Source organism: Anguilla anguilla, chromosome 15, assembly GCF_013347855.1.
Source record: "Anguilla anguilla isolate fAngAng1 chromosome 15, fAngAng1.pri, whole genome shotgun sequence".
NCBI classification, from domain to species: domain Eukaryota; kingdom Metazoa; phylum Chordata; class Actinopteri; order Anguilliformes; family Anguillidae; genus Anguilla; species Anguilla anguilla.
In genome coordinates this window covers 3,131,490-3,157,805 of record NC_049215.1, presented here as the reverse complement: position 1 = coordinate 3,157,805, position 26,316 = coordinate 3,131,490, and the positions used below count along the sequence as shown (strand labels likewise).

Below are 26,316 nucleotides of genomic sequence, written 5' to 3'. Positions count from 1 at the left end.
TCTCAGAGACACTAAAACACTTTGATGAGAATTAGATTAGAATAATTACTGAGAAAAGGATAAAGCAACTCCACTACTTCCCTGTGTTCGGAATACCATTTCATCTCCCACCGCAAACTCAGAATAGCATGAGTCTACGTTAAATACAAACAAGATAGCTGCGAGCGCAACAGCTGCGAGCATGCATCCATGTGTGCATGCATCCACGCAGACGCCCTCACACAAACACGTGACCTCTTCTTTGGCTCATCATGACCAACCTTTCCACAAAATCTTGTGCAAATCTGTGAATCCATTCGCCTTTTTGTGATAGGCCACACCCATCACCACGCCCCCTCTTGGTCAATCGGCCTGAAAGTTACTCAGCTCTACCTTTGGTCATGACCAACGTCCATGCCAAATTTCAGCCTCCTGGGGCGAAAACTGTGGCCGCTACGGGTTGGGACACTTTCGTGGACCAAGCGACCGACCGACAGAGCGCTATTGAGCTGCGGTCGCAGCTAAAAATCTTTTTGGGTGGGGGGAAATCGATTTGGGTGGGTGGCCCAAATAAAGTCAAAGGAAGGCACTGTTAGGCATCATTGACACAGTATTCAGTTCACAGCATTACAATTCACATTCATAAAGTGTGTTTGTGCACAAAACCGACCTGTAAGACGGGAAATAGACAGAAACAATTGCGGCAGTTCAGCAGGTCACTCTCAGCATAATTTAAAGGTGCAGTACGCAGGTTTGCAGAAACAAGAAAGAGAGAGCTAGATTTAGGGAAAAAAAACCTTCTATCTCCCCTCAGCTCATAGGCTAGGCCAGAGAGTTGTGTTAAGTCAAACTAGGAGGCATGACAACAAGCTACAACATCAAGATCATGACACAAGCATAATATAAGTGCTGGATAGAGGTAGATGCAACATGACAGTGACACAGGAGGTACATGTGCAATGTGCCATAGGAACGAAGCAGAAGTACAAGTGCTAAGAATGATCCTAGGTTGTTAGTGCCCTGCAGAGTGGTGACAGTTAGCCCAGGTACTGTCTGAACAGATGTATCTTCAGACCACAGCAGAAGACGGACAGTGACTGACAGGTTCGTACAGGGGTGTTGCCGAGAATAATTCCTCCGAAAAGATCAAGTATTCAGATGAGCTGGCCACTAAAAGTACTTAGAATTAGTACTTAAAATCAGGGAGGTCTTCGTTAGTTATTTCAAGTAATAAGTGTACTGGCTAACCGCAAAATATGTGAACTACGGTAGGAACGTTCAACTGTGTTCATCGTCTCTATTAAGAAGATCCATCTCCACGTTATTGTCAGGGGGACGCTCCCCATCCTGTCCTTCCCGACGCCTCTTATGCCTGAGGAGGTAGAGCCAAAATTATATTTCCTGTTGACTGTCAACAAGAGGTCACCTTAATGTGTAAACCTCTTCACACATTGAAATAAAATACTCCAATTGTGCTGGTCTGTGTGAAGGATGAGTAGTTCTGTTCCAGGCTTTCTCTTCCACCATTTACCCTGCTTTAATTAGCCGTTACACCAGGGGTGCACATCTCTGGTCCTGGAGGGTCGGTCAGTGTGCTGATTTTTGTTCAAACCAATTCCCTTAGTTTTAGTTCTTGGATCACTGGATAAACTGCTATACTTGAGCACAATAAAATCTTTAGGATGCACTTGCACTCTGTGACTGTAGCTGGTGCTTATACAAGATATCCATCCATCCACTATCTATACCCACTTAACCTGGTCAGGGTTACGGGGGGTGCTGGAGTCTATCCCAGCATGCACTGGGCGAGAGGCAGGAATACACCCTGGACAGACAGCCAATCTATCGCAGGGCACACACACCATTCACTCAACATTCACTCACACTCATACCTATGGGCAATTTAGAGTCTCCAATTAGCCTACCTGCATGTCTTTGGACTGTGGGAGGACACCGGAGTGCCCGGAGGAAACCCACACGGACACGAGGAGAACATGCAAACTCCCCACAGAAAAGCACCAGGCCAGATTCGAACCCGGGACCTTCTTGCGACAGTGCTACCCACTGCACCACTGTACCGTCCCAGATCAAGATATGAGTGAGCTAACCAAATAATTAAGAGCAGAAGTTGGTAAGAAATCTTGAAACAGATCAGCCCTTGTTGTGCACCCCTGCTTTAAACCAATGCAGTTTTGCTTGCAGAGGAAACAGCAGCCTGTCTCAGTTTTCAGCTGTGCGCAAGCTTATCAGAACATGCAGTCATGTCATTACATGCAAGCAGATTTCCCTCCTTGCCCACCCTGGATTCATGCACAGCATTGGTTACACACCATCAATACAATACAATAAGATCTTATATAGCACTCTTCATGCGTACATCCCAGGGCGCTTTACAAAAATAATAATAATAATAATAATAATAATAAATAAATAACCTAAGAAGTCAAAACTAAGAGGAATAGGCAAATGAGAACAAGTAAGTCTTAAGATACGTTTTAAAAGAACCAATTGTAGCTGCACCTCTGATATGGCTTGGGATTGAATTCCAGAGGCATGGTGCACCTAATCTACACACACAAGTTACCTGTAAATATCCACTATATTTAATTGCCCCATTTTTCCCCAGGCATTGTAGATTCTGCAGGTTCTGTGCCGCCCCCCCCCCAAACAAACAATTTATGTCTGTTTCCATTTTGTGTGCATCTATGAATTCTGCATGGCCTATGAAAATTTTCTTTTTGGAAACAACTTACCGTCTTCGATAAATAACGATGGCAATGACACCAATGACAGCAACTACTGTATGAGGAGAAGAACAATCAATTAATGGACACCTTGGACTGCACACTGATAGCACTGTACACTGCCTGGCCAAAAAAAAGTCACACACTCTAATATTTCGTTGGACCGTCTTTAGCTTTGATTACGGCGCACATTCGTCGTGGCATTGTTTCAACAATCTTATGCAACGTCACAACATTTATTTCCATCCAGAATTGCATTAGCTTGTATTGACGACGGGAGAGTCGAACCACTCCGTAAAGTCTTCTCCAGCACATCCGAAAGACTTCCAATGGGGTTAAGGTCAGGACTCTCTGGTGGCCAATTCATGTGTGAAAATGATTCCTCATGCTCCCAGAACCACTCTTTCACTATTTGAGTTTGATGAAACTTGGCATTGTCGTCCTGGAATATGCCCGTGCCGTCGGGGAAGAAAAAATTCATTGATGGGATAAACTGGTCATTCAGTACATTCAGGTACTCAGCTGACTTCATTTTATTGCCGCATAACGTTGCTGAGCCTAGACCTGACCAATTGAAGCAACCCCAGACTGCCTCCAGAGGCTTGTACAGTGGGCACTGTCCAAAAAACTGTCCAATCCAAACGGTGACTATTCTTTTGGCCAGGCAGTGTATATTCTCTCAGGCCACTGATCTGCTGAGTGAATATGCAGGCACTGTACAGCGCTATTACATTACTGTTTCTTAGCAGATGCTCTTATTAGGGGTGCACCGAAAAGGAATTTTTATGGCCGATTCCAGTGGCCGATTTTTTAAAGCCAAATCAGCCGATTCCGATAGGTGAAAGTTTTTTTTTTTTTAACTTTTTTTTTTCAACAGGTAAGCTAACAAAGAAAAGATTGTTCATGGTTTATTATAATAATGAAGCATTAGGCCAATTGTTACTGTTGTCATAGCACACGATGAAGGAGCTCTGATTCAGCGTGGCTGAATCTTTTCAGCTGCTTCCAGAAGAGTGCGTTTTGACGCTTCACACCGTGATCTGCGCCAGCACGTGATGACGGCAGTCGCGGCAGAAGAGTCGATTTCTCTAGTAAGCTTGTTGAAAGCTGCAGGTATCGCATGCTCATGTTTCTTACATCATAAAACCGGAATACAGATCGGCCAAATTTAAAAAACCCAGCCGGACGATCGTGTGTTCCAGCCGGTTCCGATCCACAGCCGATCAATCGGTGCATCCCCAGCTCTTACGCAGAGTGACTAACAGAAGTGGAGAGCATCAGTAAGACAGAAGTGTGACATCACCTACTGTAAAAGGCTACAGATATTGAGGTGCCAACATTACAGAGTTCAATATCAGTGAGTCAGTGAGTATGGGACTAAGCACTGAAACATAAGCACTGTATATTAGTACAATAACAAACGTGGAAATGCGGGTATGGTACTATTAGCCAATAAGCACTAGCCTCCAATCTCTTTGGTACAATCAACATGTACTGTAATGTAAACCCATGGTTATGATTCTTATTATTTATTGATAAGTGCACAAAGGCATGTTCCCTTTGCCCATTTGTCCTTCACAGCCTGCTAGAGATATGGAGGTTGCAAGTTTGAATGCTGGATATGCAGTAGCAGTAGGAAACTTACCTGAACCACACACAGTTATAGCAATTTCTGGAAGGAAAAAAAACAGAAGAATGGATTAAATCTTTGAGTTCTAAAGAAGATCAGCAGGCAGTTTTTTGCTAGTGCCTATTCCTTTTCTCAGAACTCACTCCAGGGTGGCCAGGCGGATGCAGGCGTGGTCGTGGAGTTGGTGGTAGCATTAATCTGGTTCAAGTCCGGTGCTCCTGTGCAGCCAAGAGGGTAAAAAGCAAATGTTCCATGGCTTTACATTCTGATAGAGGCTACTCAGAACAAGCCTTCCCATTGCAGCAGCATCACCACACAAGCACACACAAACGTACACAGTGAGCTACAGAATGTTTGAGACAAAGATGTATTTTTTGTGTATTGTTTGATCACAAATTTTAGATTTGTATTCAGACAATACACAAGGGTTAAATGCAGATTCTCAGGTTTTATTTTTTTATCTTGGTTTCATCATGTAGTCCCCCCATTTCAGGGCACCATAATGCTTAGGACATATTAATATGTAAATGAAAGTAGTCATGTTTAATACTTTGTCACAAGAGTACAAAGCCAAATAAAATAAAAAAATTAATTAATAAAACCGGTTGTCCCAAACAGCACTTAGGCCTTGAACCCATAGTACACCTGGTTTTGGTTTATCATTTTTGAGAAAATAAATTAGATTTACATCTAACGCAGCCTGCGAATTTGCTCAAAATGCATGTGGAGAACCCTCCTAGTCTAGCGGTGACTTAAGAAAACTACGTAGTCACTATAACCCCCATAAGATTGTGGGGGGGGGGGGGGTTATATCTTGGCCAGTTCCTTTTGGCCTCCACACTTTGCTCGAGCCATCACTCTGATACAAGTTAATCTTGGTCTCATTTGTCCACAAAATCATTTTACAGAACTCTGTGGTCTATTTAAGATCCTTCTCAGCAAACAGTAGCCTGGCCATCCTGTTTTTGCAGATAACTAGTGGTTTGCATCGTGAAGTGTAGCCTCTGTAGTTCTGTGCTTTAATTCGTCTTCAGACAGTAGTCACTAACATACAGTATCCACACCTGCCTCCTGAAGAGTGTTTCTGATCCATTGGACATGTGTTTGGGGTCATTTCTTCATTCCATCTCACAGAAAGCACTTACCAACAGACAGGTTGAGACTGGGAGGCAGATCAAGATCAGCGCAAGCTGCAGAAAGAGGTTATGATTACACACAACTTACATACGATTGCATATGATCACAAAACTACACAGAGGGAAGTTTGATAGCTGTGCAAACTGCATTTCTATTGTGTCCAGTCCTAGACACTTACATTGTATGTGAAATGAAGGAATTTCAAGCAGATTTTGGCTTCGGTTTTGGTTTTTACATGTAATCATCTGCAAGGTATCCGGAACCTTCGTTCCCACTACTCTTCACCACAACAACCACACTCAAACTAGAGCCAGGGCTGGAATACTCACGCATGTTGTCCATGCGGAATGTCCTCCCGACATCCGTATCTTCGAAATGAAGGGGCTGCTCAGTCCGTAGGACAAGGCTTCCATTACTCATCATACAGGGCGCATCTGGCTTTAGGTTTCCCACAGAGCATTCTGGGATTTTTTTTTTTTTCTGCCATAAAGTCTTGTCACATTTAGCCAGTATGATTCTACTCACACCCGTTTTGCAGCCCTCTTCCAAGCAAACTGCACACTGCTCTGTAACATGAAAATGGGAAGATTAATTTACCTGGAACAGGGTTTGTGCATCGATGAGAGAGAAAACAGCAGGGTTCACAGTCGTCATGATAGGACACCCAAGACCAAACAAGTGAGGCGTGTGTAGGACTGTGAACAGCCTTAATAAAGTGTTGGAAACCTGCATTCTCACAATGATGTTCTGCAACTCAGTGAGTGACATTTCACCATTTTTCTTTTTTTCCTTTGATTTTATTGGAGTATCAGGGTCAGATTCATCACTAGAGGCATAAGATCAGGACTGTAGCTGCAGAACGAGCATAGCACGTCCCATATTACGTTTCTGCTACCGCTTATGCATATGTTTCGGTAGGTTTAATAGGAACCCCAAATTCCATAACTTCAGCAAAAACAATGGGTGACCAGGCCCTTTCTTTTTTCTTTCATTCTGATCGGACTTCAGTTGTTTCCATAATGGACCAATAGTTCCGGCTAATAATAGGCTAATTACCGATATCAGCAGTTTCTTTATGAACAGGTTAGCTGGGGAGCCACTTTTTCCGAAGGGACCGACAAATAGCTTATAAATGGCTTTTGCGTGACTTTCATCAAATATGGCCACACTTTCTTAAAGGGTAAAGGTAACACCCTGGATCACTTTTTTCAGCTGTAAACGCTGTTAACGTATTTGTACGCCTACTTTGACATTTTAATCTGTGTCATTTCACCATGTCTGACCTGGCTCATCTGGCCATGGTATCCCAGCAACCAAAGTTTCCTCACTCTTCCAAATTCCGTGAACCTTTCCTTCTGTTCAGTTAGTAATAACTATGCATGCATCAATCAGAAGCCATTTGTACACAGAATCATTTTCCTGAACTCTGTAGGCTCTTTAAGGTCCTTCTTGGCAAACTGCAGCCTGGCCATCCTGTTTTTTGCTAACCATTTTTTTTGCATCGTGCAGTGTAGCCTATGTGGTTCTGTGCTTAAAGGCTTCTGTGGACAGTAGACACTGACATACAGTATCCACACCTGCCTCCTGAAGAGTGTTTCAGATCCGTCAGACATGTGTTTGGGGTCATTTCTTCATTCCATCTCACAGAAAGCACTTACCAGAGGAAGGCTTCAGACTGGCAGGCAGATCACGATCAGCGCAGGCTGCAGAAAGAGGTTATGATTACACACAACTTACATATGATTGCATATGATTGCAAATGATCACAAAACTACACACAGGGAAGTCTGATAGCTGTGCAAACTGCATTTCTACTGTGTCCAGTCCTAGACACCTACATTGTATGTTAAATGAAGGAATTTCAAGCAGATTTTGGCTTTGGTCAAGCTTCTTTTCATGCATCGTACCACAGTTATTGCTACAAAAAATATATATATATACACAGTTGAGGCCAAAAGTTTACATACACCTAGGCTAAAGACTTTCAAACTCAATTTTTCACAATTTCATGTTTCCATACATTTCCTGTGTTAAGTCAATTCGTGTATCTACTTTATTTCTATAAGAAGTAATTTCAAAATAATAGCTAAGAGACAGATTTATTTCAGCTTTTATGTACTATATCAGATTTTCAGTGGATCAAACGTTTACATACACTTTTTTAGTATTTGGTGGCATTATTTTTTAATTGCTTAACTTGAATCAAACGCTTGGGGTAGCCTTCCACAAGCTTCTCACAATACTTTGCTGGAATTTTTGCCCATTCCTGGGTAACTCAGTCAGGTTTATGGGCCTCCTTGCTCGGACATGCTTTTTCAGTTCAGTCCACAAATTTTCTATGGGTTTCTGATCAGGGCTTTGTGATAGCCGCTCCAATACTTTCCCTTTGTTGTCTTTAAGCCATTTTTTAAAATAACTTTGGAGGTATGCTTAGGATCATTGTTCTGCTGGAAGACCAAGTTCCGACTAAGTTTTAACTTTCTAGCTGATGTCTTGAGGTGTTGCTTCAGTATTTCTAGACAATCCTCCTTTGTCATGATGCCATCTATTTTCTGAAGTGCACCAGTCCCTTTAACAGCAAAACACCCCCACAACATGATACTGCCACCCCCATGCTTCACAGTTGGGATGGTGTTCTTCAGAATAAAAGCCTCACCCTTTTCATCCATACATAGCACTGATCATTATGGCCAAACAGTTTAATTTTTGTTTAATCTGACCAAAGAACACTCCTCCAAATGGCTAGGTCTTTGTCCTGGTGATCACCTGCAAACTTAATTCTGTCTTTTTTATGCCGGTCTTCGAGTAGGGGCTCCTTTATCACGCGACAGCCTTTCAGGGCATGGGGATGTAGATACTTTGGTACCTGATGCCTCCAACTCTTTCACCTGTTCCTTGTTGTTGTCTTGGGGTTCAGTTGAACCTTTCGGACCAAAGGTCGTTCAGCCCTGAGAATTAATTTGTGCCTCCTTCCTGAACAATGCAGTGTCTGTGTGGTCCCAAGATTTTTATATTTGCATACAATTGTTTGTACAGATGCTTGTGGTACCGTCAGTTGTTTGGAAATTGCTCAAACGGAGGAACCGGACTTGTGGAGCCGGGGAGCTGGTTTTATCTAAAGGGACCTACAAATTAAGAGTTCATTTTCAAAAACCGATAAACGCCATCCTTTAAAAAAATGAACTGACTGCCGTGAGTTACTGTTTACAGATAGCCCATTCTGAACCCTAAATCCGTTTTGTCACATACGCCGTTATTGTCCATTGAAAATGCATAGGAAGTTTACAGCAGAGACCGTCAAACGCCATTGCTGTTCTTGAACAAAGCCCGATAAATCCGTTCAGCGAATCAGCGCGCAGTATTCAGGTCAGGTGACGCAATATGGCCGCGACTCAGAGATGTGCTTACTGAAAGTGAATTTCGGTGTAACTTTGGCTCAAAGTCAAACTAACTTTTGCAAAGATGGATAATTTCGACCAAACTGAAGAGCCGGTTATGTTATCGCCTCAGGGCGTAAAAAGAAGAGGAAAGCTGAAACTTACTCACGTAACGTAGTGAAAAAAGCGCGTCATAGCGGTCAGGGAAAAGTTCCCTCCATTGCTTGTGAACACAACTCAGGAAAAGTTTGTCAGGCATCTGCACTGTCTACCGAGGGGTTAACCAAGATAAACCGGGTGCTTTATTCCACAACGGATAAAGTAAAACAGGATGCCACTCTGTTGTCTTGCATGGAAATCATGCCAGTTAAACGGCGAAGATCTAAAGTGGATAATCCAAAACAGAAAACAAGGGATCTGACGGTCAAGTACTTCGTTCTGACTGAGACTGGAAAAATACCTGTCTGCAAAGCGTCATTTATGAGCATTTTTTGTAAGTATTGAATATTGCTAAATGTCTATGTTTATGTTGTGGATAATAAGCTGGCTAAATGGTTTTATTCTGTGGGGTATGGATTGGCTGGAGCACTGGTTCTAATGCAGGCTGTAGGCTATAACAGTCATCTCTCCCCCAGAAATGAGTAGCTTCTTGTGGTTAAAGACCTGACATTGTCCCCCTCTTATCCATGTTTAAATTTCATTTCAGATTGCTTTTTATTTCTATACATTGCTTTGGGCTTTCAGTCTGTTAAGAACACACCACCTTGATTATAACATTCCAATTCTTCCTTCACACTACTGACAATTTTCATTTTCAATGTATCTGTGGATTGTTTTTTTCAAATTGCTTATTTTGTTTGAAGTTCATAGACCCAAAGATACATTTTTAATTGATATAAAACTAAGAAACGTTACAAATGTTAATGTTTGAGAATCTGAAAAAAAGCAAATGTTTGGCATTTGGATTTTAAACTTTAAATAATTTTAAACAATTAATAAGCTATCAAAAAAGATGTCAATTATTTTCCTTCAATCCACTAATTGCTCACTGCTCTAACCAAGAGCTTTACAAGAGGGGGCAGTGTGTTAATAAATAATTATTGTTTTTTTCCAGGCATCAAAAAAGATTGCCTCTGCAACATTGCCAAATACTGGATGCAGAATGGGGTGACAATGCCTGAAAACCACGGTGGTGCTCGCAACTCAAATGAAAAGGCAGCCAAGAGACAAGTAGTGAGAGACGACATCAAAACATTTCCCTGCACAGCTGGCCATTGTGCTCGCCGTGCTACACCTGGCGGAAATAACATCCGGAGAATCCGCCCCTTTCTCACCACCTGCTCAACCCAGCTCCTGGTCCAAGCAATGGTACTATCCCGCCTGGACTACTACAACTATCTTCTGGCTGGACTACCGGCATCACTGTCTCTGTCATTTGTTGGTTCTTTGTTTATCTGTACTTGGGTAACAGACTCACTAGTTCCCTTGCTACATTAAACTACCTATTTTGAAACGAAGACGTGCCTGCATTTATTTTTCTACTTACAAAAGTACGGCGGAATAAATTGAACTCTTAAAAATTCCACATTATTGGCGAGCCAGCCCAAATCCGTCGTTCTTGTTGCGTTTTTCAAAAAAAAAAAAAAAAACTGGGGAGGCTGACATTCACGTGTGACACTGGCCTACAGAAGAGACTTTCTTTTTTACGTTGATGCCGAATTCAAGAAAGGATTACAGCAAGAGGAGGACTGTTTTGGAAGCCATTTGCCAACGCTGAAGGAAAAACGGACTTGAAGGCACGGAACGGACCACGTACATATGTGAGTATAAAATATTTATGTATGTAATATTGTAGAGGAATAGTTACGAAAATTGTGTAATGTTTTAAAATACAAGTGGCCAGAATTGATTGTACATGTGTACAGTGTTCTAGATAGGGGCTTGTATAAAGTTACACAGACCTTGGACAATTTCAAGTACGAAAAGTTTGTTTGTCCATTGTACAGGAGTTTAGGAATGGCAGTGAATGGTTGGAAATCGTGGGCCGCTAGGTGGTTGGCCAAACATTGTAAGGAGGATTCTTATAGCGTACCACAGGAAGTGGATGTTGTTGAATATCTTCAGACTGCTTGTGAAGAGCGCAATGAAAATGAGAAATATAAGAAAAGGAGACAGGCTAACTGCGTGATGGCTATGGTCCAAACAATTAAGTCACTGAAAGATAAAGTTGCACAGATTCCTAAATTGCGATGTGAAATTGAAAGTTTGAAGAACAAACTGGAAATAAATGCAAGGGCGTTGGAGGAATCTGTTGCAGAACGCATGGCACAGGCCACAGCACACTTAGAATTTAGTAAGGAAATTTGTCAGACAAGGGAGATACTGAGTAGGCCTACTACTGCGGCAGCATTGGCTAAAACGCAGGAACCGCTACGGGACATGCAGATAGCATTTAAAGACGTATCTAAAGTGTCTGGAGAAAACAAGGATAGGGCCATAGTACAAAAGTTCAGGTTGCTGAAAGAAAAAATGGCAAAGCAAAAACTTGCAAATACCATAATGAAACGGCGAGTGGCAGTGATTTTAAGGACATTAGAGGAGCAGAGTGAGTCCGTATACAGTTCTGATGATGACGAATGGGAAGTCAGACAGACAAACTGCCAAACAGCTCCTTTGTTAGATGTGGATGATGAAAGAAGTGATAATGAAATTTTAGATGAGGAGCCGGGGTTTCATAGGCCTACTGGGGGGACAGAATGTAATGCATCTATTACCAATTCACTTCTTTCTAATTGCCGAAGGTTGGTTTCTAGAAGTTCTACATCACAAAAAGCAACTAAATCAGTCGGGACAAAAAACACTAAAATCGCACCAATAATAACACGCAGAGTTCGTACAAGCGGAACACAAAATCCTGTCAATGGGGCTATCATATATGAATATGCGGATCAACAGGTGGATCGCAATCTTACACTTTCAGAGTTGGCTACACTGCAACAACAACTTCCCACATTTAGGAGTTAGTGACCCGACCGCGGTTGTTGAAAAGGTGCAAACGCTGCAGCGAATACACTCGCTAACTGACAAGGACTGTTGTAAATTATTGCAATCTGTGCTCCCTACATCGGTTACTATTCCGTTAGAATTCATACAGGGTCAGGGAAACCCTGTTGTTTTCCCCAATCATGATGCGAGGTTAAGGCTAATGAGCGAGGCTGTGGGTTATCGCGTTATAGCTGACATGAGAAAATGTACCTAAGAAAGGGCAGCATCACACTGATTTTCTTAGAACATTTGTAATTGTGTACAATCGAAACATAGGTGGAGGGAACAGAGCACTACTGACAGGTGACGATCCAATGTTCTGGAGTTTGGTAATTAATAAATACAAAGATCTCGTCTCTCCTACTTGCCAACATTTATTGTTACAATTGAATAGAGAACTGGGTGCACAGTCAGACAGCACATAGGCAGGGATATCCAAGACTGTTTAACTGTGTGGAATGAGTCGCAACTCTCTTCACTGAGCCCTAAACAGAGCTCTAGAAAAAGGGTTGCTGTGCTAGCATCTAATAAGGGCCAGGCCAAATTTCATTGTTTTAACTGTGGGAAGCCAGGCCACATTCAGAATGAGTGTAGAAGCCCCCGTGTGTGTGCCAATTGCAAGCGCGTTGGCCATTCCAAGCGACAGTGCTGATCAAAAGGAGGAGGGATGGAAGGAAAAGGGCCAAAAACAGCTGCGTGCACAGCAGCCTCAGACAGAACAGCCCCAGATTGAAGGCACTCTCACATACACAGACCTATTGTCTATGATTAAGGCACATGCTGAGCAGAGCAGCCAGAAAGGCTCTGAGAATCCCTTTCACAGTCCAACCCCACATACAGAGTGACTTTCCAAATCAGGGATGCTTAAAAAAATAATAATAATAAAAATTTAAAAGGGGGAGGCTGGGAAGCAAACTGAGAAGGTTCATATGAAGTTATAAACAAACCTGGTGAAACAAATTTGAAATTGGTGATACAAAAGCGGGGTAGGGCAATACAATATTTCTGGTATCATTGGGACCAGTGGAGATTATACAACAAAGCAGAACTTGATACCAATGTCAATGTTTAAATGATTAAAACTGCATAAGGATATACACTCACACTTGGTCTTTCTCTCCCTTACAGAACTAATTGAGATGAGGACGAGGCTCCCGGTATTCTGGAACTGGGGGACAGTACTAAGTGGGATGTTCCTGTCATATTCATAAACGACACACAATGTGTCAAGGACGATACAAGCAGTTGCAGTTGGATTCACCAAATGACATCAGACAGGTGGAAAGACAATGAAGCATTGACAACAGAGGACACATGGAATGTGTCAAGCAAATCTCCATATAGATCACATATGATTCAGAGTGGAAGACAGTTTCCAAGAATACAAGAATTCATTATGACAGTAAAAGCACGTAATTGGACACATTATGATAACACAATAACTAGTTGGGATGAGGGACAGGATAACCAGGGGAGATGGGCCATGGAGCATGAATCTACATATTACCCTGGTCTAACAATGATGCATCTAAATTTATACGGTTAAAAAAAAAAAAAAATAATAAATAATAATAATAATAATAAATAATAATAATACATATATGTATGAAGTTACATTTGAGAATAGACAATGCCAACCTCTAAAGGAATGGGAAGACTCAAGCAGTTGGACTGGAGCAAATGTCCTCCACTGCACCCTATTCCTAGAGAAGGCATCATTTTTGGACCAGAAGAAAAAAAAAAAAAGGGGGTTTTATAATATGATGTAAATATGGTATTCATGCATGCTGTTTATGATTGAGCTAATGTCATTGTCATGTTTGATCAGTATTGTTTACTATTGTTAAGGTTTGAACTGGTAAGGGAATGGCTGAATCAACAGATTATTACACTCATACATGTTATGCAATTGTATCTATTAATTATAATGAACTGTCCACAGAGAGGAAAGTTCACCCTTTAGAGGAAGTGGAGAGGGTGGTGGATCAGTGTCACTGGTTTGTTCTGAGTCACCCCACAGGATTTGCATATGGTATTTTATAAGATGTTAATCACACCCTGGTTTCTGGTTTACATCAACACTGTTCAGATGGGGAACATTCGTTTACCTAGTACTGATGCCAGTATTCTTGGAAACTGTCTTCCACTCTGAAAGCAAACGGTGGCTGTACCACTGCTAATTTAAATTTTCACGCAAGTCCGAGTTTTCGTTCTATTCTTGTCATTTTGCGATTAGCCTATATAGAATTGACGATGAGAAAGTAATCAAACAGCAAATTGTTTACAACGTGTGCATGTTTTCTGCTGTTGTTGCCAGTTATATTGGAAATGTGAATGCATTCTGTCGCTTCGGATGTCAAGACATGAAAGCGAATGTTCGCATAATGAATGTGTTTGAGAGGATATATAAAACAGTTACAATCTGACTATTGGTCTGTTATATCCTATTTGTTGCATAACGGTCCAAGTTCAACTACCAACGACAGTTTTGCTTGACAACGGTAAAATATGCCCAAACGGCTGCAGAAGAATATTTCAATTCCATGTGATTAAATCGATAAAAATCAATAAATACAAAAGTAACCATATATAGTCATTGTTGGTAACCCGTTGTATATAAGTGGAATAAACCCCTCCGGGCTGTCCCGGTTATTAGAAAATAATGTAGGCTACTTCGGTGGTAGTATGGGGTTACAGAAGAAATCATATGACAGATGGACTGACGACAACGTCGCTTTTTCATACGTCAGTGGGCTAATTTGCCTAATCTTCGCGGGACTTTAGACCCCGGTGGAAACGCAGACAACCATTGGCTGAAGGAACCTTTTAGTTCCTGGTAAAGTAGTTCCTGGGACTGAAAGTTCCGGGTAATTTTGGTGGAAACGCGGCTATTGGTACTGCATATCAAAGGGAGACAATTTGACTGGGCAAGGGGGTAGAAGGTCAATTTAACTGGGTGTGGTGGTAAACAATCAATGTTATCTGCAACTGGCCCACTACAATGTGAGACACCTCAGAGGGGTAAACTGTGGCTCCCATGTTTTCCAACATTGCCCATTAATGGGCTGTTTTTGTTGCGATTTCCAGCACTTTACCTACTTGTTTTATGTTAAAGAATGTTAAATATTGTACTTTAGTGGCTTTTTTAAGCTTGTAGGAAAATTCTCCCCATGATTGAGATGGCGTCACATGTTAAATTTAGGGAAGTCCCATCAATGTTGATCAAACTGTTTCCTCCAAACTCTCAATGCTTCATGATAAAAATATATCACACGTATAACTATACATTCATATAATCAATATGTAATCCAATAAATCTATATCAGTAGTTGCAGCAAAGCTTATGGAAACGCAAGAAACCACAGTATCCACTGTAGAAAAAAAGGCAAACGCAGAAGGCTTAAGAAAAATCACACTTACTCACTCAGCAGATAACACTAACCAAGAAACTAATCATATATTGCTAAAATATAATCCAAAAACTAACAAAACGCTATTACCAAATAGAAGTGCTAGAAGACTAATACTTTACAGTGACCCCTGTGTAACCTGAATACAGTAGAAAAGTACAGGAGGCTATAACTCTGTAACTTGTATGCTTAATAGAAAATTACAGAAGGCTGTGACTTGTATGCATAATGGAAAATTACAGAGTAAAGACTGATATTTTTCTATTAGGGTAACTTTCCACAATGACGTTATCACCTAAGAACAAAAAATCATTGTGGTGCCAAGAAGGTCAGGCTGACCCAAGAGCAGGAAATTAAAATCATTGTGGTGCCAAAAAGACCAGATGGCTGGTATTTTTAGAAATGTGTTAAGGGGAGTTGTGGGGTACATTTGTGTATAAAATGTAGGTGAAACTGACAATCGAGGTTCAACTCGGCTGAATTGATCCGGCTTTGTGCACCTGTGCAATAAAGTCTAACCTTTCTGAAGAGCTTGCTGCCGTGGTGTCTTTCCCCTTGTGAAGTTGTTTTCTACAGATTGGCGATTGGACTTTGAATTCTGTCGGTTCCTAGACACGACATTTGGGGGCTCGTCCGGGATTCGAGAAAGGGATCGCTGAAGCTCCCGGCTCCTGGAGACAGAGGCAGAGGGTACTAGCCCCTTAAAAAGCTGACAAGCTAATCAAAAGGTAAGAGTATTTAACTATTTTGTTTCGGATTGGGGCACTGTCCCCTCTGACGTCCTCTCCCTGAACGCCGGGAGTGAAATCCTCTCGTACAACTAACCCGGACACTAACACCGAAAATTGAGGGGAAGGAAGCAGCGAGCTCTTCCGAAATGTACGCAACGAACCGTGAGTGAATTGAGTGTGGTATGAGTGAAAGGACGTCATAAATTGTTTTTTTTGCAAAATGTGTTGGAATCGGAACTAGGAATAATGGTTGAGTATATTAGTTGCAAAATGTGTTGGAACCGGAACTAGGAATAATATTTGAATATATTGTTGCTGCTGAAAGGTTTACACTGATGCTGGTGTTTTGTTGCAAAATGTGTTGGAACCGGAACTAGGAATAATATTTTATATTGTTGCTGCTGAAAGGTTTACACTGATGCTGTTTTTTTTAAAAAAAAGAGGTGCCAGAGACTTGGGAGGAGAGAAACCCAAGAAGGGCCACCTGCAAGAGCTCTGGTAAAAGCGTTTGTTGGAAAAAACACTGTCCTCTGAGGTATAAAGTAAGAGAAAAAATTGTTGGTAAGGTAAAATATTGTTAAAGCTGTGCTTATGCTTAGATTAGATGCTTGTGCTTGCGCGGAAATAACGTTGTATTGAGGCAACGGAGGTAAAAATTGTGATTTATGTGTATGTACAACTATAAAGGAGAAGGGTGAAAATTAAATGATAAAGTAAAATAAGAAAAGAAATGGGAAGTGTGTAGAAGGTGTGAGCGGGGGAAAATAAGTAAAGAAACAAAGGTTAAATATATAATAATATATATAATAAGAAATAAAATAAAAGTATTAGCCTCGGCTGAGAAAAAAGGTTATATAAAGTATTAGCCTCGGTTGAGAATAAAGGTTAAATAGTAAAAATATATAATAAAGTATAAGTAACAAATAAAATAAAAGTATTAGAATAAACATAAAATAATGGAAAAAGAAGAGAAAACGCTGGTTGAAATAATCACGGGAAAATATCCTAAATGTGAACAGGAGATAGAAAATATATCAGAAAAATGGACAAAAAGAACTAAAAGAATGGCGACAAAATGGCCTAAAGAGGGTACGTTTGATAGGGAAATATGCGATCAGATGGGAGGGGTAATAGCAAATTATAGAACAGGAGACAAGTCAGAAAAAAGAAAGCTAAAAAGAGAACAGGAAAAAACAATTTTAGGATGGTTTAGGTCCGCTTCCCTAGAAAAAGATGTAGGAATAAAAAGGGATTGCAGTGAAATAATGACTCCCCCTCCGTATGCCCCACAGTCACCGGGACATACGGTGATAAAAGAGAAAGGCTTATACCCAATATGCCTGGTAACATCTGCAGCGGCAGTGTATCCGGTAGTAAAGGGACAGGTTCAAATAAAAGGGTGGGTAGAACATGAGGAAGGTGAGGAACAGCTCGGGATAGAGAGAGCGCGGCTCGAGCAAGAAAAGGAAAAAATAGATACAAGGGTAGCAGAGCTAAGGGGAGAATATAAGGAAGTGGAGGAATTAGAAGAGCCGTTAAAGGAAAAATATAACCAGTATGATGAATACCATAGCCGGTTAATAAAAAAGGCAAAAGAGATAAGAGACACTGAGAAAAAACAGCGATCGTCTAAAATATGCCAAAAGCCTGAACAGGTGGGGTCAAAAAGGGACGGGGAAACATAAAAAACGCGAAACTGCGGGGTGGGGAAACATTAGATGGGAAAAGCTCCCGTATAACACGTGGGAAGAGCTGAAGCAAAAAATTACCAAGAGAACAGATTCCCGAGATAAACATAAGCTAAGTTTAACAAAAGGCACTACAAATAAAAACCAAATCCCCCAAGCAGAATATAAATTAGAATACAATGAAGGGGAGGAGGAGTTCTCCCCAGCAGAAAAAAGTGAGGCAAGCCAGGCAAGTAATAGCGAGGCAGAAGAGTCAGACGGGGTAGAGGGGCCTGCACAGGTTGGGGGGGGACCTTAGCTGGGCGATATCAAAACGTAAGAGAAAGACCGCCAACCCGGCGTAACCCAGCAGCAGAAGGATATAGCCATAATGCTAAAAAGCCCAATACTATAGCACCATTGTTGATTAGGGAAGGGGGTGTACCCCGATACATTCCCTGGTCCAGCCAAGATATGCATAATGTAATAACCAATCTCCTTGATTTGCAGAATGGAGCGAGCCACTGGATCAGGGTGCTGGAGGAGGAGATGATGGGCCGGATCCTGGCTGTGGGGGACCTGAAGGCTCTCCTGGGAAAGGTTGTGGGGATGGAAACAATGCTGGACATATTTGAGCAGGCTGGCTTTGACAGAAACCATGCGCAGTCTCCAGCAGTGGACGGTGGGCCGTTTGATAACGTGCGTGGGGTTGTTTGGACTGCTCTGCGAGCCCTGTATCCCGCACGACCGGACATAACGACCTTAACGGGACCGCCGTTAAAAGACAATGAACCACCGGCAACATACATCTACACGCAGTTGCGCAGGTGGAGATTGATAACTGAAAGGGACGTACAGGCAGATCCCATAATGACCACCCTCTTCCGCAAAGCCATCCGGGAGGGGATGTCACAGGAAGTGGGGCGCCGCCTCGATGAGGTGGTGGGACTGAACACCATGACACACAGAGAGTTTGTGGATCACGTGGTGCATGCTGTAGAAAGGCAGCGGAAAGAGGGGAAAAAGCTGGAAGATCAAACAAAAGACATTCAAAGGAAGCTACTGCAGTTGCAGCTGGAGGAGCTGAGAGCCAAAGAAAAAAGGGTGAAAGAAATAAAAGAGCTGGATAAAGAAAAAGAGGCGAAAAAAGTGGCATCTGTGAAAATACAGAATATGGACAATGGATTCTTTGACTTTGAAGCCACCCGCCCGCCTGAACCATGGAGCAGCCGGATGGTGCCCCAGCCGACGGTGGTCTACGACTTCTCCGGCATCCCTCACCCAGTGGCCATGCAAGGTAATATGAAAGGGGGGGGCCCACAACCGGGTGGGAATCAAAGGGGGGGAGGGCCAGGGAATGGTGGTCAAAATAATCAGTGGAAAGGGCAGCAGAATCAGAATAACAACATGCAAAATAGAAATTGGAACCAACAGAGTTTTCCTAATCAACAGAGACAGGGCCCCATAATTTGCTATGGATGTGGTCAGGAGGGGCACATAAAAAGATGGTGTCCAAACACCCAAGGGATGTACCCAGGTAACCAGGGGACCTGGGTACCTAATCAGGCTCAACAATTGCAGGGTTACCCCAACTTGGCCCCACCTCCCCAGGCTAGGCCCCCATATCAGAGTGGGGGACCTGTAAATTACCAAGGTGCCCAATAGGGGTGCCCAGAGAACCCAGGCAGAGTAGGGCAGCATGTAATGATAACAAACGGGCCAGAACAAGAACCTATAATAAATGTACAAATCGGAGGAAAAATTGTCCCTATGATGATAGATACTGGAGCAACATGTACATGCATTAGGAAAGAATATGTCTCACATCTGCCACTGTCGGGAGAAGTTATTCAAACAGTAGGGTTCTCTGGGAAAACAATGTTAAGCCCGACCACAAAACCGGTATTAATAAAAATAGGCGCAAAAGAAGCAAAATTAGAGGTAGTAGTATGCAAAAATTCCCCCGTAAGAGATGCAATTCTGGCCTTAGGACTAGAATTAAACTGTGAAGGAGGGGGCATAGATTTAACAAGAATGTACTATATGAGAAGTGAAAACCTCCACATGGCAAATGTATATTGGGTAGGGGATATTAAGACGCAAGTAAAAGACCAAGTGTGGAGCACTTGGCAAAAATATGTTGAGGCTCAGATCCTGCAGGCAACTGAGCCAGAATATGACTTACATTGTACTATGAGGTTTGATCCCTACCAGGACCTAGATCTAGAAAGAGAGTGGAGTAAGGGAAAAGGAGAAAGACAATATTTGGTGTCAACTGCGCTCCTGATAGGACAGGAAGGAGCAGCATTAAACATAGCAAGAACCCCATGGATTGAGCAGTGGTTTCAGGACGAACGTGCGGCCCCACACATAACGTTAAAAGTCAATCCAGGGTACAAAGCTAAGGACTTAGGTCCTATGGTTAAGAGAGCAGAAGAGCTCCAGTTCAGGCCAACAGAAAATTCTTTAATTTGGTGCACAGCAGATCAAAAAATGATCAAAATTATGGTAAGTGCTCAGATGTGGGGAAAGCCCCAATTGGTGAGGGTACCGTGGGAAGAGGGTACAAAACGAGAAATCTCAAAAGTGTGGTGTTGCAATATGTTGATGACTTATTAATATGTGCAGATACAAAAGAGCAGTGCATAAGCGACAGCATGAAACTGCTGGAGAAACTGGCAAAGGTGGGACACAAGGTGTCCAGAAGAAGCTGCAGCTCTGCTCTCAGGAGGTGAAGTACTTGGGAAGAGTAATCACGGCTGGCGGTAAGAGAATGTCAAATAAACAGTTGGAGACAATAATGAAAGTTCCGCTACCACAGACAGTGGGACAAATGATGACATTCTTAGGAATGACGGGTTTAAGCATGGATTGGGTGGAAGGGTATTGTGAAAATACGCAACCACTAAGAAAGATAATGAAGGAGGTTAGGCAGGAAAAACTGTCGAATAAAGGGCGATGGGGAAGTTGGCTGGCAAAAATAGGACTTGCAGTGGGGATAACACTGATAGTGGTATCTGGTGTTGCTGTCTTGTATCCTCTCTCTCTTGAGATCCTCTCTCCACAGGGCTATAGGCATCCAATTGATGTCATACAGGGTGACTAACACAGGATCCAGGCGCCAGACGGGTGATTCCAGTTTCCGGCGGATGCTGTCACAGCCCAGGGAGACGGGGAGAGCGGAGGGATGGCGGACGCTGTCACAGCCCAGGGAGACGGGGAGAGCGGAGGGATGGCGGATGCTGTCACAGTCCAGGGAGACGGGGAGAGCGGAGGGACTGCGGGCGCTGACACCAGTCCAGGGAGCAACAGCACCAACAGTGCCCCTACGGGTCCAGTACGAGAATCGCAGGCCGGCTTTCCAGTGGAGTGACGCGCAGACCGCATACTCTGGTTGGAAGATATACCAGGAGCCCACCAACTACGAGGACTGCGGCAAATCATCGTGCTACGAATCAACGTGTTAAGAAACTGTGTATGATAACTTTGTTGGGTCACTTAGAATAATATATACAGCTTTGATATGTATAATCAAATTTTGCGACTGGAGAGAGTGTTGGAGGAACCATGGGAACAACGTTACATTGAGGAATCTGATACATTTGGATGCTGCTATGGCAGCAGGGGATGCGCAGGCACCCAACGTAATATACATGGGGTGGTGCACACCCGACGCTGTCTGACGCTGAGAATAGGAATAAAGCGAGGGGAGTTTTTCGGGGCCATGAGGTTTGACCCCGAAAGGGGGGAAATGTAGGAAAAGTTTGAGACTCCCCATGATTGAGATTGCGTCACATGTTAAATTTAGGGAAGTCCCATCAATGTTGATCAAACTGTTTCCTCCAAACTCTCAATGCTTCATGATAAAAATATATCACACGTATAACTATACACTCATATAATCAATATGTAATCCAATAAATCTATATCAGTAGTTGCAGCAAAGCTTATGGAAACGCAAGAAACCACAGTATCCACTGTAGAAAAAAAGGCAAGCGCAGAAGGCTTGTAGCAGCCAATAATGTAATAACTGCCAATAACGTAATAACTGCCAATAACGTAATAATTTTTCCGTTCTTAATGTAATAAAAGCCGATAATGTAATAACTGACCAATAATGTAATTAAATTTCTGAACCAATAACGTAATAACTTATTACATTATGTGCAAAAAGTTATTAGATTATTGACTGGTTATTACATTATTAGCTGGGTTAATAAAAATCATTAAAAATGTAATAATAGGAGCTGATAATGTAATAATATACTTGTATCACTATGTATAAGTTTTATTTATTATCAAGTGTCAGACTTCCATAACACTTAGGCCTACCCTTACTGTTGCTTCTTTCAAATAGCTGCTCAAAAACCAGGCCAATCCTGACCCCTGAATCTTAGTCCTAACTCTGAGAAAACACACACACACACACACACCTACTCTCTCTCTCTCTAGGAATTAATTGTTTGTGTAACTTGATGGTTGGACTTATCTCCAGCCCTGCCTTATACTCCTTTGCCATTTGAGTACCAAATTAAGTGGGAGCACACATGTTTGCAAACACAGACAATTACTCTTATGTTGTATAATATGAAATCTATACCTCTTTGAAGATGCTGTGTTCTCAAATAAAAAAGACCACCACTTCTTTCCATGAAAAATATAATCTTTAATCAAGTGTATTTAAATAACTTCTTCAACCAAACTGGCACTATTATCCCTTGTGCTCAACTTTCAACCTCTTAATGCAAAATTCTAAACTGTAAAATATAGTATATAACATGACCTACAAAGATAACTTTGGTAACACATCTTTCAGTTTTATCATAATAATAAAGGATGGTTTACCGTCCCTTTTTTTAAAGAACTAAACATTCTCTTGATACACAATACATTTACAGTATCTTTGAATTCTGTCGGTTCCTAGACACGACAAGCTCTGAAACATGAAATGTGGATCTGCTTTTAACGAAAAATGACTGGTGGAGTTATCTGCTTTTGACAAAAAACTCTAAATTTGAAATAAAACAATTTTTAAATAAAGTTTAATTTTTTAAGTTACCTGTATTTTGTGGCGTTGTTTTTACTTGATCAAAACAACCCAAGTACAGTTTGATTGATATTACCGGGAATGCACAATAAAAAAACGATTTATGAAAATTACTAAAAATGGACATATCTGTTTTTGCAAATGAACTATTCAAATAGCCTATAAATAGCTATTGCGTGACTTCTAGGGTAAACGTCCCTATTAAGCCCACCAAATCCGCTTTTCAGACATTTTTCATGTATACTGCCCCAATTTAAGTGAGAACATTTTAGTTATAATGAAAGTCTAATCTCTCATTTGAAGTGTCAATAATTCATTTATACCAATTTCTAATGTTTTTATTGTTTAATTTGTCAAAATATGTCAAAAGTTTGGCATGGGCTTAATGGGTACCTAACGTACCCTTTAAGCCCATGGGTGTTCCAAATAAGCCCACTTCATGATTTGTTGATAAATAAATATATATTTAAAAAATCCTAACAATACAAACTTGTTCTATTCAAATCTGTAATCTCTTAGCTCTCAATAACTATTTTCATTTTGTCTCCACTCCTATCCTATGGCCTGTAAATGGCATTTGAAATAGGCATGACCAGCCTTTTTGCTGTGTTGTCAACACAGAAAAAGTTAAACTTACAACATGTCTTCTTTGGAATGTAGCCAAAAAAATATTTACGAACAAAATCAAAACTATAGTGGAAATTACTCTTCAATACTTCATTTTTCAATATGTGTTGTCATTTTGTCTGTATCTCTATCCTATGGTGTGCTGTTGGCATTTGAAATTGGCCAAAATTTCTGGTTCAGTCAGCTGGTTGAAAGTGCAGGTGTTTTTATGAAGATTTCTGAAGACCGACTGACTGAATGAAAAACAATTTCAAGTTCAATACTAATGTTCTAAGGATAGTAAATGAGTCAATTTCAGGATTTACAATTAAACAATAAATGTTTAAATGTTAAACAGATTTAGGATAGTAGTTTGAAAACATTGTAAAAACATATTTTAAAACCATTCAGTTCATTGTGGAGTAACATTAAAACATACAGTTCATTATGAGGAGACATCAGTCATAACATATTGAAGCTCATGTATCATTAGCCTATAACTTAAACAAAATAAACAATAAAGATGTCAACATTTCTGCAATTTCTACTTTCTCCTAGACTAAACGTAGGCCTATGCTCTTTGAGGTGATTGTATCGTTTTAGTAAGGCTATCATTTGCACCATGCTCCATCTTAGTAGTGTAACATAACAGGTTATAGGGTGGTCTAAGCTTTATTTTATTTGTTTGCTTCAATCTTTAGCCCACGTTGTGGTTGTCTTTGTCTTACGCTAGCAAGTCGTTCATGGCTTTCATCTTATTTTTGTAGATTTTCAATGACCTCATGATTGCGCAAATAGGTCCAAAATGGTCCAGATCCCTACAGCCCTGCTTTGCAGAGGATGAACTTGCGCTTCTATCATGCGTGGGCATGAACTGTAGTTCTTTCGTGTTTTAGTCATCTTAAACTAAAACTCATCTGAAAAGTAAAGATTAAAAAATTATTGCTAATGTTAAGATAGAACACAGGCCTATCCAGAATGAATTGACGTATGCAATATCACTGATATTTAAACATGGGTATTAATTATCTGAATTATGGAGCTGATTCATCAGGTGAGGTCAAAATTAGGGAGGAAAATGGTTCAGAGGTCAAAAGGGAGAAAATCCCCATTGAAACACAGTAAAGTGGGCTTAATGGGAACAGGTGGGCTTAAAGGGAACATCAGTGAATTTATGGTTAAAGACAGAATATTTTATTCTACTCACATGACATTAAAAAAACAACTGTATGAAATAAATCTATATGGTGCACTAACATAATATGAAAAGTATAAATTGATCATGTAGAGAAGTAATTAGCTATACTCATTTACATCCACCTCAGTCAGTGTGATTTTTTTGCTAGAGTCCCCTTTAAGCCCCCCAGGTAAAAATGTTAATTAAAAAATAAATAAAGATAAACATACACATTTATTGTCTATTTAACAGTATAATAATATAAACTGCATACAAAAATATAAACTATACATGCTTATCATGCTTTATGTCATTGCAATGAACCATACTATGTAGCTACTGTATTGATGCAGCATGTGGTCTGTTTGCTAGTGTGCTAAAACTCATATTTTGATTTCAAAAGACACAATATTTCTAATTCAGGTAATATTCTAACATATGTCTCATTCAAAACACTAATCACTTAAATTTTGATAACAAGTGAGTACTTTCCAAAAACAGGAGTAGAAATATACAAAAAATGTTATTTTCTGAGGGTACCAAAATCACCTAAGTTTTTTTGCAACTTCTTCTGGGATCAGCAGGCACATGCCACACATGCTTCGATAACTCAATATCGACAAATGTGATTGACTTACAATAAAAAGTGTCATTTACGTAACAAGCAGCTTCATTCGAAAAAACATCACACAGCAAAAAATGATGTAGTTTTTTTTCGATTTGACTCTGAAGTTGCAAGTGGGCTTATATGGTACGTGGGCTTAATAGGGACGTTTACTCTGTCAAATATGGCCACACCGTACTTCGATTAAACATTTTCATCGGCTCATCCTGCCGCGTCCCAATCGTGATATCCGTTAGGCAGAATTTCAAAATTTAGGTTTCTAGCCCCGGAAATTTTTATGCTAATCTCTGCCTAGTACACTGAATATTTCACTGAATAATAATAATAATCATCATAATCATAATAATAAACTATTTTCATCGATTTAATCGATGTTTGCGTTTTAGTTTCAGGTGCTATTTCTTGCACGCAAAAGGAATTAAAATCCAGAAACACACTCACCGTCATCTCGATATGTCTCAACGAAGACAAGCAGAAGAAGTCCACACTGAAATATTTGTGGTCTCCACATGTTCATGAGAATACGCTGTCGAAAAAGTAAAAATGTAGTAACCGTCCAGCAGTTTCGGAGAAGCAGTTAATATCGAACCATCTTTGAATGAAGTTGTCCAGAAAGTTACTCGGGCCGGGTACTCAGGCAGGCATTGCCTTTCTGCCTGAAGCTCTTAACAGTTACTCGAGGTGTTCAAGAGGCTCTAAGGAGTTACGGTGAAGCCACACTACGCGGTGACGGCCGCCTGTCGCCGCGCCGCGTGCCAACAATCGGCTGTTTGTGGGCATGTCACCTATTTTTGACAGACAGTTGTGTTCGTGAAATGTTGACCGGGTTTAATATCGTGTTCCATATTCATTGTCCTGTCTGAATAAAAATCATTTTTGCAGTAACCTAGATCTGAAAGATGTTAGTCAGCTGCCTAGCTAGGCTGTTTAATGTCTAGCTAGTGAGTAACAACCAACAACAAAAACATTGTCTGGCTAATTAGCCAGATAATGCCTTCAAAGTTATATCTGAACCTAGCTATCTTAGCTAGCTAGGTGGCTGGTAGAAACGAACAACTAGCAACTAATACATTAGGAAGATTTTTTTTGTTTGTTATTGTTTGTTGTTACTAACTATAGCTAGACATTAGACAGCCTAGCT

At 41.0% G+C, this 26,316-nt stretch overlaps 2 protein-coding genes across 6 annotated transcripts; one reads left to right on the top strand and one right to left on the bottom strand.

The window, feature by feature from the left end:
- Positions 1-359: 359 nt before the first annotated feature.
- LOC118213829 lies at positions 360-25,997 on the bottom strand. Of its 2 annotated transcripts, none has more exons than XM_035393022.1 (8): positions 25,617-25,997; positions 7,149-7,193; positions 5,820-6,056; positions 5,499-5,543; positions 4,497-4,571; positions 4,369-4,395; positions 2,733-2,778; positions 360-1,351 (listed from the first exon to the last, which is right to left on the bottom strand). In XM_035393022.1, the coding sequence occupies exons 1-8, from the start codon at positions 25,690-25,692 to the stop codon at positions 1,258-1,260; spliced, it is 645 nt and encodes a 214-aa protein (XP_035248913.1). In that variant the 5' UTR covers positions 25,693-25,997; the 3' UTR covers positions 360-1,257. The 2 variants fall into 2 exon arrangements, with proteins under 2 accessions (XP_035248913.1, XP_035248914.1); XM_035393023.1 differs by having other exon boundaries at positions 2,733-2,775; positions 25,617-25,996.
- On the top strand, positions 8,868-21,384 carry LOC118213828. 4 transcript variants are annotated; one of them, XM_035393020.1, is made up of 5 exons: positions 8,868-9,360; positions 9,982-10,687; positions 15,935-19,017; positions 20,349-20,485; positions 20,788-21,384. In XM_035393020.1, the coding sequence occupies exons 3-4, from the start codon at positions 18,195-18,197 to the stop codon at positions 20,453-20,455; spliced, it is 930 nt and encodes a 309-aa protein (XP_035248911.1). In that variant the 5' UTR covers positions 8,868-9,360; positions 9,982-10,687; positions 15,935-18,194; the 3' UTR covers positions 20,456-20,485; positions 20,788-21,384. The 4 variants fall into 4 exon arrangements, 3 of the variants coding, with proteins under 3 accessions (XP_035248911.1, XP_035248910.1, XP_035248909.1); XR_004762521.1 differs by having other exon boundaries at positions 15,935-20,485; XM_035393019.1 differs by having other exon boundaries at positions 20,349-21,384.
- Positions 25,998-26,316: the final 319 nt, after the last annotated feature.